Source organism: Callospermophilus lateralis, chromosome 9, assembly GCF_048772815.1.
Source record: "Callospermophilus lateralis isolate mCalLat2 chromosome 9, mCalLat2.hap1, whole genome shotgun sequence".
Taxonomy (NCBI): domain Eukaryota; kingdom Metazoa; phylum Chordata; class Mammalia; order Rodentia; family Sciuridae; genus Callospermophilus; species Callospermophilus lateralis.
In genome coordinates, this window is record NC_135313.1 from 86,408,511 (window position 1) to 86,423,363 (window position 14,853).

Genomic DNA, 14,853 nt, shown 5'->3' on the forward strand with positions numbered 1-14,853 from the left:
AGAAACAAACTTGAGAAGAGTAGATGACCTCACAGAACTTGCAATTCATTGATCTTTTAATGAAAAAAAAAATACTAATACCTTACAACAAAATGAAATAAATGTTAAATTTTATTAGAAAAGAAATAGGCTGAACAACAGTAATTATATATTTATTTTATTATATTTATTCTGTTATTTATGACAGTAGAATGCATTTCAATTCATATTACACACAGAGAGCAAAATTTTTTCTATCTCTGGTTGTACATAACACAGAGTCACACCATTCCTGTATTCATGTACTTGATGATGTCCATCTCTTTGCACTTCCTTTTCTACCTCCATACCCATTCCCTTTCCCTGCCTCTCCTTTGCCTTATCTAGAGATCTTCCATTCCTTCCATGCTTTCCCCTCCCAACCTATTATAAATCAGCCTCCTTATATCAGAGAAAACACTCTGCATTTGTTTTTTTGAGATTGGCTTACTTCACATAGCATTATATTCTTCAACTTTACCCATTTACCTGCAAATGCCATGATTTTATTCTCTTTTAATGCTGAGTAGTATTCCATTGTGTATATATACCACAGTTTCTTTATCTATTACTCTACTAAATGATGTCTAGGTTGGTTTCACAGTTTGGCTATTGCGAATTGTGCTGCTATAAACATCGATGTGGGTTTGTCCCTGTAGTATGCTGTTTTTAAATCCTTTGGATATCTACCGAGGAGTGGGATAGATGGTTCAAATGGTGGTTCCATTCCCAATTTCCCAAGGATTCTCCATACTGCTTTCCATATTGGCTGCACCATCTTTCAGACCCACCAGCAATGTATGAGTGTGCCCTTTCCCCATATTCTCACAAACACTTATTGTTGTTTGTATTCTTAGTTGCCATTCTGACTCGAGTGAGATGAAATCTTAGAGTAGTTTTGATTTGAATTTCTCTAATTGCTAGAGATGTTGAACTTTTTTTTCATATATTTGTTGATTGATTGTATATCATCTTCTGAGAAGAGTCTGTTCAGTACCTTAGCCCATTTATTGATTGGGTCATTTGTATTTTGGTGTTAAGATTTTTGAGTTCTTTGTATATCCTAGAGATTAGTGCTCTATATGATGTGTGTGTGGTAAAAATTTGCTCCCATTCCGTAGGCTCTCTACTCATCTCACTGATTGTTTCTTTCACTGAGAAGAAATTTTTAGTTTGAATCCATTCCATTTATTGAATCTTGATTTTAATTCTTCCACTATAGGAGTATTATTAAGGAAGCCATGGCCTAATCCAACATGATGGAGATTTGGGCCTACTTTTTCTCCTAATATATGCAGTGACTCTGGTTTAATTCCTATGTCCTTGGTCCACTTTGAGTTCAGTTTTGTGCATGGTGAGTGATAGGGGTTTAATTTCATTTTGTTGCATATGGATTTCCAGTTTTAGTCCTGCTGTTGAAGAGGCTATCTTTTCTCCAATATATGTTTTTAGCACCCTTGTCTAATATGAGATAACTGTCATTATGTGGGTTTGTCTCCGTGCCCTCTACTCTGTACCATTGGTCTACAAATCTATTTTTGTGTCAATACCATGCTTGAACAACAGCAATTTACATGTAAAAATTAAATCCATAGTCATATTGATTATTAAATGAGATCATTATATTTTTATTCATGAGCCTCTACATGACAAAAGTCTTTCAAGAAGTTAATGATGATATAATGATAAAGAGAACAGTTTCTGAGATTAATTGTGTCTTTTCAAATCACATGTCTGCTACTTATCAACTGTATGACTCCTGGAAAATTGATTAATAGTATCTGCTACTATGAAATGAGATAGTCTCAATAAGATTTTCTTGTTTATTTTTAATCAAAATCAAAAGGAGCAGATGAGTGGTCTATTTTGTTCCAAGTGAGACACATAGAACAGAAGATAAATATTCACAAACATGTGAGGTATTGGCATTCTTTTTGGAGTTTACCTTGAAAATCAAGCAGAACTTTGAATAGACTCTACAGGAGAAAGAATATGTATCAACCCAAAGCATCACATATGATTTCTATTTCATGAATCTTGTGCTACTACTACTCATGAAATTTCTGAATTTAATGAAAGATCCAATTTTAGAAAACAACCCTACACAGTTTTATTCTTTTTGGAGAAAGTTGGTTTTAAACAAAACCATCACTGTTAATAGGAGAAGGTATATAGAAAGAAAATTGAGCTTGGGGAGAACAAATAACCAAGAACAGAATTTATACATTAGTAGCACATGTGCAAGCAAATGTATGGAGAGTTTCTTTGCTTAGATTTGGGTGATAAGAATTACTCACCAAGTTTCCTTCACCAGGCTGTACTCTTGTTCTTAACTTATTGCCACCTGATTGTTTGTGGTGGTCCTTAACAGATGTTTTACCGGCCTCTAAGGGATCTGGACATGAATACCCTAATAGAAAGAAGAAAAGGCAATCCCCAGAGAAATGTCACATTTGCATTCAAGTTTTTAAAGTAAATATTTATTTAGAATAAGAAAATGAAAGAGTGGGTTCATTTATGAAACATAAATAGATAAATCAAATGCTAGGAAACAAAGCAAGAAAAATGCAAATGAACTTTAAAAAAGCAGACAATATCAGCATTCTCTCTCCCTCCAGAAAGTCTGCTTTGATTTTTCTGATTGCAACTAACTCTCAGCTGTCAATAACATTGAAGTAAAAGACAAGGGTTGTAGATAACTTGCTGTCGTGCTAAATCTGCTATAAACACCTGTATTTCTGCTCTTTAATCTTAAAATGTACAAAATGAGAAGATAGGGCTTATCCCATTAAAACATCATATTGTGCCTTATTGATAATGGCTTCTTTGTTTTCTAGGAAGATTATCAAAATATTTTGGCTTACAAAAGCAAATAGGCCCTATTTTTCTATTTTTTTTTCTGGAAAAGCACACCCCAAAGCCATGTTTTCTCTAGAAGCAGCAACCAGCAACTTAACTCCTTCAAATCTCTTTCTGAATCAGATTGATTTGTCCATGTTTATAAAGTTTTATGTCATTTTTCTCTTGAGTAATTCACATTTTTTTTGTCATTGAGTTAATGGTAAGCTGATCTAAAATAACTAAACTTTGGCAACACAGAAAACTATGTTTGAAAGAGTCAAAACTTTGTTCTTTCAATAATAGGTTAAACATGGAACTCCTTCCATTTTTATGGTTCTTTTGAAGCAACAGAGCCCTGAAGAAATAAAAAGATATGGAGAGTGATAGAAATATGTTATAGAAATTGATATATATTATTTAACTTTATTGAAGTTAATAAATCATTTTCTAAATTAGGTAAATTTTAAAGTAAATGTGTTATTTCTTCTCAAAACGTCCTTACTTATTACTCTTTTAATGATTTGTTTTTCTTTCTCTTTCTTTCTCTCTTTTTTTCTTTCTTTCTCTCTCTTTCTCTCTCTCTCTCTTTCTTTCTTCCTTCATTCCCTCCCTCCTCTCTCCCTCCCTCTCTTTCTTTTTTTCCCTTGAAATACAGAAGGTTATAAGAGGAGGATCTTACAAATACATGTTAAAGATTCATAAATATATCTGAGTTAGAGATTTGTTCAAACAAATTCATATCATCAAAAACAGTCAATAAATTTGGTTCTAAGATCTAAGAAGTCACTCTAAAATAGCATGATTTGTTTCAGAATTATTCACAAATCTCCATAAAAAGGATCATAAAAAAGAAAAATCAATTTGTGTAAGATAAGAAAATTAGTATTTATATTGAGGCAAGAGCAAATGAAACATTTTTAAATGGCTTTCTAGAAGCAAAATTCAAAAACAAAAGATACCATTCCACAAACCCAGCCAACTAATGAAAAATGTCCATTAGGTAAAAATTAAAAAAAAAACAGTAGAAATAAATAGTTTCATTTAAAAAACAAAAAAGATTTTGAAAAATAATATAATGTTCAATTTAAGGGGAAAAAAACGTATATATTGTCTCTTATAATTGGGAATGGCTAATAAAATTCAGTTTGCTCCTATATAAAGCTAGTAGTAGTTAATACTTGCAAGGGTGCCTTCACAAAATTTGTCCTTATTTTTAAGCTACTGGAGAATCTAGACTTTTATATAATAAAGTATTGAATTTTTGAAAGGCCAATAGTTTGTTTGCCCAGTTAAGCATAGTAAGGGACAGGTTCAGAATGTGAGCTGCCAGACTTCAACCCTTAGTTTAGGGAATATATAAAAATCAATAGATTATATTTTTCATTCCTTATTAAATATTTGGAATCACTGAGTGACAATTGCCTGAAATACAGCTTGTGTTTGTTATTGGATGAATTCTTGCCATAGGATATAAATTTCAACTAATCCAATATTTTTTTATTCTATTTTCAAAACAAGTAGTAGGAGAAAAGCAAAGGTTATTCCACTACTTCCAGGAGCTCAGCCTCCTCACCACAGGACTTCCTAAAAAGCCAATTGGCCTTGAAGACTATTTGATTCATTTTCTCTCTCCTTCCTGAATGCTGAAGATGAATAGATTTTTTAAAAAAATTTTTTATTGGTTGTTCAAAACATTACAAAGCTCTTGACATATCATATTTCATACATTAGATTCAAGTGGGTTATGAACTCCCATTTTTATCCCGTATACAGATTGCAGAATCACATCGGTTATACATCCACATTTTTACATAATGCCATATTAGTAACTGTTGTATTCTGCTACCTTTCCTATCCTCTACTATCCCCCCTCCCCTCCCCTCCCATCTTCTCTCTCTACCCCATCTACTGTAATTCATTTCTCTCCTTGTTTTTTTTTCCCATTCCCCTCACAACCTCTTACATGTAATTTTGTATAACAATGAGGGTCTTCTTCTATTTCCATGGAAGAAAACTACAGACCAATATCTCTAATGAACCTAGATGCAAAAATCCTCAATAAAATTCTGGTGAATCGGATACAAAAACACATCAAAAAAATTGTGCACCATCATCAAGTAGGATTCATCCCTGGGATGCAAGGATGGTTCAATATACGGAAATCAATAAATGTTATTCACCACATCAATAGACTCAAAGATAAGAACCATATGATCATCTCGATAGACACAGAAAAAGCATTCGACAAAGTACAGCATCCCTTTATGTTCAAAACATTAGAAAAACTTGGGATAACAGGAACTTACCTCAACATTGTAAAAGCTATCTATGCTAAGCCTCAGGCTAGCATCATTCTGAGTGGAGAAAAATTAAAGGCATTCCCTCTAAAATCTGGAACAAGACAGGGATGCCCTCTATCACCACTTCTATTCAATATAGTTCTCAAAACACTGGCCAGAGCAATTAGACAGATGAAAGAAATTAAAGGCATAAAAATAGGAAAAGAAGAACTTAAATTATCACTATTTGCGGACAATGTGATTCTATACCTTGAAGACCCAAAAGGATCTACAAAGAAACTACTAGAACTAATAAATGAATTCAGCAAAGTGTCAGGATATAAAATCAACACGCATAAATCAAAGGCATTTCTGTATATCAGCAACAAAACTTCTGAAACGGAAATAAGGAAAAACACCCCATTCACAATATCCTCAAAAAAAAAAAAAAAAAAGAAAAGAAAAGAAAAGAAAAAACTTGGGAATTAACCTAACAAAAGAGGTGAAAGATTTATACAATGAAAACTACAGAACCCTAAAGAGAGAAATAGAAGAAGATCTTAGAAGATGGAAAAATATACCCTGTTCATGGATAGGCAGAACTAACATCATCAAAATGGTCATAATACCAAAAGTTCTCTATAGGTTTAATGCAATGCCAATCAAAATCCCAATGGCATTTCTTGCAGAAATAGATAAAGCAATCATGAAATTCATATGGAAAAATAAAAGACCCAGAATAGCAAAATTAACTCTAAGCAGGAAGTGTGAATCAGGCGGCATAGCGATACCACATTTCAAACTATACTACAGAGCAATAGTAACAAAAACAGCATGGTACTGGTACCAAAACAGGCAGGTGGACCAATGGTACAGAATAGAGGACACAGAGACTAATCCACAAAGTTACAACTATCTTATATTCGATAAAGGGGCTAAAAGCATGCAATGGAGGAAGGATAGCATCTTCAACAAATGGTGCTGGGAAAACTGGAAATCCATATGCAACAAAATGAAACTGAATCCCCTTCTCTCGCCATGCACAAAAGTTAACTCAAAATGGATCAAGGAGCTTGATATCAAATCACAGACTCTGCGTCTGGTAGAAGAAAAAGTTGGCTCCAATCTACATATTGTGGGGTCGGGCTCCAAATTCCTTAATAGGACGCCCACAGCACAAGAGTTATTAACAAGAATCAACAAGTGGGTCTTACTTAAACTAAAAAGTTTTTTCTCAGCAAGAGAAACAATAAGAGAGGTAAATAGGGAGCCTACATCATGGGAACAAATTTTTACTCCTCACACTTCAGATAGAGCCCTAATATCCAGAGTATACAAAGAACTCAAAAAATTAGACAATAAGATAACAAATAACCCAATCAACAAATGGGCCAAGGACCTGAACAGACACTTCTCAGAGGAGGACATACAATCAATCAACAAGTACATGAAAAAATGCTCACCATCTCTAGCAGTCAGAGAAATGCAAATCAAAACCACCCTAAGATACCATCTCACTCCAGTAAGATTGGCAGCCATTCTGAAGTCAAACAACAACAAGTGCTGGCGAGGATGTGGGGAAAAGGGTACTCTTATACATTGCTGGTGGGACTGCAAATTGGTGCGGCCAATTTGGAAAGCAGTATGGAGATTCCTGGGAAAGCTGGGAATGGAACCACCATTTGATCCAGCTATAGCCCTTCTCGGACTATTCCCTGAAGACCTTAAAAGAGCGTACTACAGGGATACTGCCACATCGATGTTCATAGCAGCACAATTCACAATAGCTAGACTGTGGAACCAACCCAGATGTCCTTCAATAGATGAATGGATTAAAGATGAATAGATTTTTAAGTTTAAAAACTAAAATATCATATTTGTGAAAACATTCCCACACTAATTCTTTACTGCTATATTAGTTAACCCAATTTCTGCATAATACTCTGCAATACTAATTAAATGTGATGAGAAATTTCTGTGTCATAGTGCACATATATTTTCCATTTGTACACAGACTCTACCATATTTATTTATTGTCTGTATGCACATCAAGTATTTTGATTAATCATGACAATAATATATCCAAGTGATATATCCAAAATTATTTGGAAGACTAGGAAATATAGAAAGTTTTTGGTTTTGGAAGGTGCTTCAAAGCTAGCCAGACATCAGTTCTCCCTATATATTGTTAAGTAGGTCTCATATTGTATAACTACTTAATAGTGGTTGTTTCATCGTATGGATTTTGTGTGTGTGTGTGAATTGAAACTCCTATTTTTTACCATCAGAGCATCTTCTTTGCTTCAGTAAGGATGAATTTTCTTGATTATTATTCAAATATTACTGCTCTAGGAATTCTTGGGAAACAGAGTCAAGACTGTCTTGTTCATTTTTATTATAACCTGAAAGATTACAGTTGAAAGTCTTTAATTAAAGAAAAATTTTCATCCAGAACTGAACTCTTTATATTAACAGAAAATAACACCAGCACATTTTTTTTTGTATGTTTTTGTTTGTTTTACAGTGCTGGAGATGGAACCTCAGGCCATACACATACTCAGCAAGTCCCCTACCACTAAGCTACATCCCCAGACCTTTTCTAAAATATAATTTTTGACAGGATCTTCTTAAATTTCCAATCCTGGTCCTTGTTCTGCCTTAGCATCCTGTTACTGGGATCATAGGCATGCATGCACCATCGCTCAGCAAAATGTTGTAGTTAAAACAATTATTTACAAATATTTGATTCAATTTTCACAAGGACACTGAAAAGCTGTCCATTTGCCAGTAGAATAAACAAAGAACTTAAAAGATGATGAAGCTGCTTTGGTTAGATCAGTGTTCTAATTAGCTTTGAATTTAAGTGAGACTAATCTTACATCATTACTCTAGGTCTCTCCCAACCAGCACATTAAACAATGAATAACTTATGTGAACCTACCTCAAATTTTTCATATAGGTACATTGGTTAATTGTTCATGTTGGGGGGAGTTGCTGGGTATAGTTGAATAAAATGTACAATTAGTGTATTACAATGACTTTTGTATTGAATATAAATGTATACTGATATCTTTATTTTATTAGAGTATTTGGAAATATTTAATATATCCCATGATAATATATATTACAAACTTTAATATATTATATTATTCAGTTATTGTAATAAGACATATATGTAGCACAACAATTTATATTTCTTTTATGCTTACCTGTAGAATTTATCTAATAAGACACCAGGTTTTTGACAATAGTGTTATCTATTGTATTTCAAGAAATAGTAATAGATAATCAAGTTGAAATGTATAAGGTCTCATTACATTCTTGTGTTTTAGTATCCATTCTGATTCTAGAATTGAAGTCTTAAATTCCAAGGAGTTGTATTTATTGTTTGGGTTTTTTGTTTGTTTCTTTTTTCAAATTTCTACATGTTATTTTTCAAAGATTTTGTTAGAGTGTACTTATTATTTTTGGGGTTTTTACCTCTTAGGAATTTGACAATAGTTACCTAAGAAATGTCAAAAGCAAAACAAAACAACAACAAAAAAACAACCAAAGTCTTATCATTAGGAGAAAAATCTGAGATTTTATGTGCCTTAGAGAAGAGCTGTTCATAGATCTCACTCTTATAAAACTAATTAGAACCACAACAAAATATTTATGTATTATCTTACTTTCTTTTTTTTTGATTTATGTAGTATTTTTCAGAATTCTATGGGAGATAAAAAATATGCTTTTCTCCAATTTTTAGTGCTTTGAAAATATTTTGAAAATGCTACAGAGTATTATTATTATAAACTAAATAAAATATAGATTCTGTCTACCATAATGATGCCTGAAGGAAAAAAATGTGGAAAAATATCTTAAAATAATTTTTCTTTGGTCTTGCCTCTTCTTCTCCTTCATTTCAAATCAAGAGATTCATTCTCCTGCTGGCTGTAATGGGAATCACTTCCAGTGCCATCCTGATGGAAATTGCATTCCTGATCTGTGGCGCTGTGATGGAGAAAAAGATTGTGAAGATGGTAGTGATGAAAAAGGATGCAATGGCACGATACGCTTATGTGATCACAAAACCAAGTTCTCCTGTCAGCGTACAGGTGAGCAGAACGTTGCTTTCACCTTCTATTGCACTCCCTGAATGAAGAACCCCTTCTGCTCACCCGCAATCTGCATCTCAATTTTGCAAAGAGCATTGTATTACTAGTAGGTCTGCTCACATTCTATGTGTAACAACAGTAATAGCCATCTTCTATTGAGAAGTATTATTGGTCTGCAGAGTTCTATGTGTATTCTCTTCATGAACTTAGGAGACAAAGAGCTTTAAATATGCCCCAGTTCACAAAACTGGCATGGCACAATAGAAAAAAAAATTGGGGGTGGGGATGAGGGTATCAGTAATTCAACTCAGGGGGACTCAAACACTGAGCCACATTTCAAGCCCTATTTTGAATTTTATTTAGAGACAGGGTCTCACTGAGTTGCTTAGCACCTAAATTTTGATGAAGTTGTCTTTGAACTCATGATCCTCCTGCCTCAGGTATTACAGGCATGCACCATCACATTGGCCACAATTGAAATTTGAAACCAGCCCATTTGGATTCAGAGTCTCAAGTTTCATAGGCTAGAGATGAAGTTTGGAGAATAAACAGAATGCAAGAACTGCAAAGAATTTTTCATAGATTTCAGGAAGTATTCTTGGTTCATCTCTGGAACATCTCTTTAATGTGAATTGCTTTTGAATTGCTTAATCACGAGCTCTTAGTGATTCCTTTTGTTTTGTATACCAACTAATTGGTAGAGAGTAAAAATCATGAGTAAGCAAATACTATAAAAAACACATTACTAATGTGAACTTTTTTTTTTCTTTTTTTGGTGCCAGGAATTGAACTCAGGGGTACCCTAAATAAAATACAGCCCTATTTTGTATTTTATTTAGGGACAAGGTCTGAGTTGCTTAGCACCTCACCATTGCTGAGGCTGGCTTTGAACTCTTGATTCCCCTGCCACAGCATCCAGAGCTGCTGGAATTATAGGCATGTGCCATTGAATCCAGTGGCTGATGAATTTAAAGATGCAAAAAAGCATCACATTTCTTTCCTAAACACATGTCTTGGTTACACTGAAGAATTTAAATTAAAAATAAAGAAACATATGTAAACTAGTATAGATATACATGAAAAATAATCCTGTAGCCCATTCCTAGTGATAGAATTATGTGTCCAAATGGGTTATTCTTCTAACAATAGTTTTTCAAAGTTGTTTTTATCTTCAATTGTTACATAAACATTTTATTTGGAGAATACTAGGTTTAAATGTGATTTTCATTATAGAAATTATCCTTTTGAATATATATTAGTTAAAATCAATAGATAAGTATTGTTAGATTAATAAAATATTGACTGCCTAAATAATTTTCTATAGACTAATTCTTTTTCCAAAGAGACAATTATTTGACTCAGATTAACATAATTCAAAGCATATATTTTCTTCCATATGACTTCTGTTCTTTGTCTAATTAGTCTAATGTTGAAATAAAGCAAAGAATAGTCTTCAATAAATAAGTATGAATAAGAAACTGGCAAAACTATGTTAAAACAAATATAAATTGGCATGGAAAATTTTAAAAATTAATTGGATATGATACAAAAGTTTGGCAAATTTAGATGTAAACCTTAAAATCGGGATGAAATTTTTCTATGGAGAAAGAATGCTTAGAAAGCTTCAGGAATAATGGTAATCAGAAGACAGGGATGATATGGGATGGAGAGAAGATAGGTAGCAGTTACAGAGGTACAGTTGGCCATGAGGAATAACTTCTAATGTTCTGTGGCACAGTAGGGTAACTATAGTTGGCAACCAACTGTATGTTTCAAAAGAGCTGTTAAGTGTTCCAAAAACAAACAAAAATAATAAATATGAGAGATAAATGATATGTCAATTACTCTAATCTGATCTTTATACATTGAGTCCATATATTGAAATATCACATCATATCCCATAAATAATGTACAATTATATTGTGTCAATTAAAAAAAAAATCTAATGAAGAAAGAACTTCATAGCAATGTATACTTAAACAACTATAATGTCATTAAGAACTTGTTTGAACTTTCTACACATAGAAAATATTCAGAGAAAACATAATAAACAAGAATATTAACAAAACAATAGATAATTTGAATGCTTCTGCATTGTATAATATTTATTGATATTTTGAAATGAAATCATACAAATTCCTCTGAATATGACTCAAAGATTAAACTGAAGCATGATAAGGATGACTAGCTATCTTTGGAAAACTGGATTCTTAGAGATACTTGCATGTGTTGACTTATGACTTATATTGCACTTTTAATAATGTTATTAATACAATTTATTGAGGAATTTTCAAGTAAACCAAAATTTAATGTAAATAAAGCACAATTAAAGTACAACTGATATTTCATTTTAAAAGAGAAATGTAAAAAGTATTACTTTTACCAATCCATTTGCTTCTAATTAATCTGTAGTTTAGATATAGTAAATCATAATTTTGCCAAACTTTAAAACAATCATCATGCATAATTGCATATTCATATTTATGATATATTTTTGTGAACATTGGAACCATTTAAAGAACCACAATAAGGGCTGGGGATGTGGCTCAAGTGGTAGCAGGCTCGCCTGGCATGCATGTGGCCCGGGTTTGATCCTCAGCACCACATACAAACAAAGATGTTGTGTCCACCGAAAACTAAAAAGAAAATAAATATTAAAACTAACTCTCTCTCTCTCTCTCTCTCTCTCTCTCTCTCTCTCAAAAAAAAGAAACCACAATAATAATCATTGAATATATATGCATCAATAGTCCTTTCGATATTTTTTTTATTTACTTTGATTAAATTATCACTTTTGCAAGCTAAAAGACATTTAAACTACTCAAGATTTTCAATCCAGAGTTCAGGTTTATTTTGAAAGATGTCGTAAATGCTAGCTTGGACATTTAAAAGTTTCCAAAGTAATAAATTTACATTTATTAGTTAGAATGGCTTTTCTTTTATACATAAGTTGCCTTCTCTTAATTAGTGTTCAAATACAAGCACATTAGTAAGTTTTATATTAGTATAAAAAAGAGCATGAGAGTTAAATTAAAATACAATACAACTATTAACATCAAAAGGCTTCTAATCTCAAAGGAACTATCTGACCAAGAAGTGTACTCTACCACATCTGGTCTCTCATGTCCCAGACCTATAAATAGCAGTTATATCATAAATGAGGAGTCAGGGGAGAGAGTTTCAAGTCTACCCCTCATGTAAAAGCAACTCAGGATGCCATTCTTTAAATTAAAAAAGAAAAGAAAATGTTTGGTATTATAAAGTGATGTCAAGAGTATAGGGAAAGTTGCCCCTCAGGGGTTGAAGGGATGTTAATTTGACCCTGCCTTCCCAGTTTAGAAATTTATGTAGGTAAAATCAGAAATATATGAAATTATAGATGCACAAATATATTCATTGATTTTTTTCGTTTTTAGTAAAAAAAATAATTAAACAATTTATTGCTTTTCAGTATGCAACTACTTAAAAGAATTATGGTGTACTCATATAATGAATTACTCTAATGTCATTCAGAAGAAATAAGAAAGGAATTCATTTAAGTTAAGACTTGTATTCACACTTTGAAACTTCTCTCTACTGCTAAAAACACATATAAGTGATGCTCACATGTTACAAGAGAAAATAAAGAGACATGCTGATTTACTACTCTGAGAAATACGAATAAGACAGAATATAGAATGCTGAGCTGTGCCTGCAATATTTTCATATCGATCTATCGGTCTGTTTGTCTGTCTAGTATCTCTGCTGATGATGACAAATTACCTAACTGAAGTCATGTACCTAAAGAGAGGGAAGGACACAGGCATGGGAATTCAGACAAGCAAGCTTGTGTCTGATGTAGAGATCAAATGTGATAAAAATCCAATATTGTTTTGGGATAGACTCCTACAAAAAAACAAACATAAGATATATTTCTGAACCATGAATGCTGGAAATAACGGGGTAGGCTGAAGTGTAAGCAGTGAAACCGTAGATAAGAAGAAGTAAACGCATAAAGAGAGAAATGAAAGCTCTCAGACAAAATGAGATTTCAAACCAAAAGTCTAAAACGTACCAGGGAAGCTATCTCTAAGGAAATCAGTTCTCAAAACACTCATTACCAAATGAATTACTCGTGATTAAATGAAAATGAAATGTGTGTCTAAAAAATTTAGAATAATTATATGGAGATTATGGAAGGAAAAAAAAGAAAGAAAAGAATACATACGACATGTATATGAAAATAAAATATATTTAATAATATATATAAAAATATTGTAATTACTCTGACTGTCATATTATATATTTTACATATTATAATATAGTCATTATCATTATAATATACAATATGACAAGCAGAATATTTGCAATTGGAAAAGGTTGACAAAATGATCTTAGTTCAGGCTGCTACAACGAATTAACATAAACTGGGTGGCTTAATCAGCAAACATTTATTTTTGACCATATAGGAGGCTGGGAATTTCCAAGGTGGAGGCTCTACCAGATCACATGGATGGTTAGGGTACTATTCCTGGTTTGCAGAGACCATTCTTCTTATTGCATAAGATTGCTAATCTCATGACAGACCTAATTACTTGACCAAACCCCCTGTTTCTAATACAGTCACATAAGGGATAAGATTTCAATATGAATTTTCTGGAAGACAAAAATTCAGTCATAACACCCATAATGAGAAAAATGCAACTCCAAACTATGGTGGCCTCACACTTTATTCAACATTAGCAAGGTGATAATTAACAAGTTGAAAAACATCTGTGTCAGTGAGAGTTGATGAAGCAGACACTTTTAGGTTAGGGGATATTGGAAAACCTCCATGAAAAGTAAGAAATATGTATCAGTGACTAAAATGTACTTACTTCTTTTAAGAGAGGGAGAGAGAGAGAGAGAGAGAGAATTTTTAATATTTATTTTTTAGTTTTCGGCGGACACAACATCTTTGTGGTGCTGAGGATCGAACCCGGGCCACACGCATGCCAGGCGAGCGCGCTACCACTTGAGCCACATCCCCAGCCCATGTACTTATTTTTTTTACTAGCAATTCTACCTCTAGGAATTTATGAAGTATATATACATTTGTGAAATAAGATGTACAAAAATATTTAATTTTAGAGGGAATGCCTTCAGTTTTTTTTTTTCCATTTAGAATGATGCTAGCCTGAGGCTTAGCATATATAGCTTTTATAATTTTGAGGTAAGTTCCTGTTATCCCTAGTTTTTCTAACGTTTTGAACATAAAGGGATGCTGTACTTTGTCGAATGCTTTTTCTGCGAAAAATCTGGAACAAGACAGGGATGCCCTCTCTCACCGCTTCTATTCAATATAGTTCTCAAAACACTGGCCAGAGCAATTAGACAGACGAAAGAACTTAAAGGCATAAGAATAGGAAAAGAAGAACTTAAATTATCACTATTTGTGGATGATATGATCCTATACCTAGAAGACACAAAAGGGTCTACAAAGAAACTACTAGAGCTAATAAATGAATTCAGCAAAGTGGCAGGATATAAAATCAACATGTATAAATCAAAGGCATTTCTGTATATCAGCGACAAATCTTCTGAACTGGAAATGAGGAAATCCACCCCGTTCACAATATCCTCAAAAAAAATAAAATACT

At 32.8% G+C, this 14,853-nt stretch overlaps 1 protein-coding gene across 1 annotated transcript in view; it reads left to right on the forward strand.

Annotated features, from left to right (window-relative positions):
• Lrp1b (LDL receptor related protein 1B) overlaps positions 1-14,853 on the forward strand; it is a 1,566,902-nt gene that overhangs the window by 880,589 nt on the left and 671,460 nt on the right. Inside the window, exon 21 of the mRNA XM_077110319.1 lies at positions 9,053-9,235. Within this exon, the coding sequence (XP_076966434.1) occupies positions 9,053-9,235 (183 nt within the window). The remainder of the gene's footprint in view (positions 1-9,052; positions 9,236-14,853) is intronic.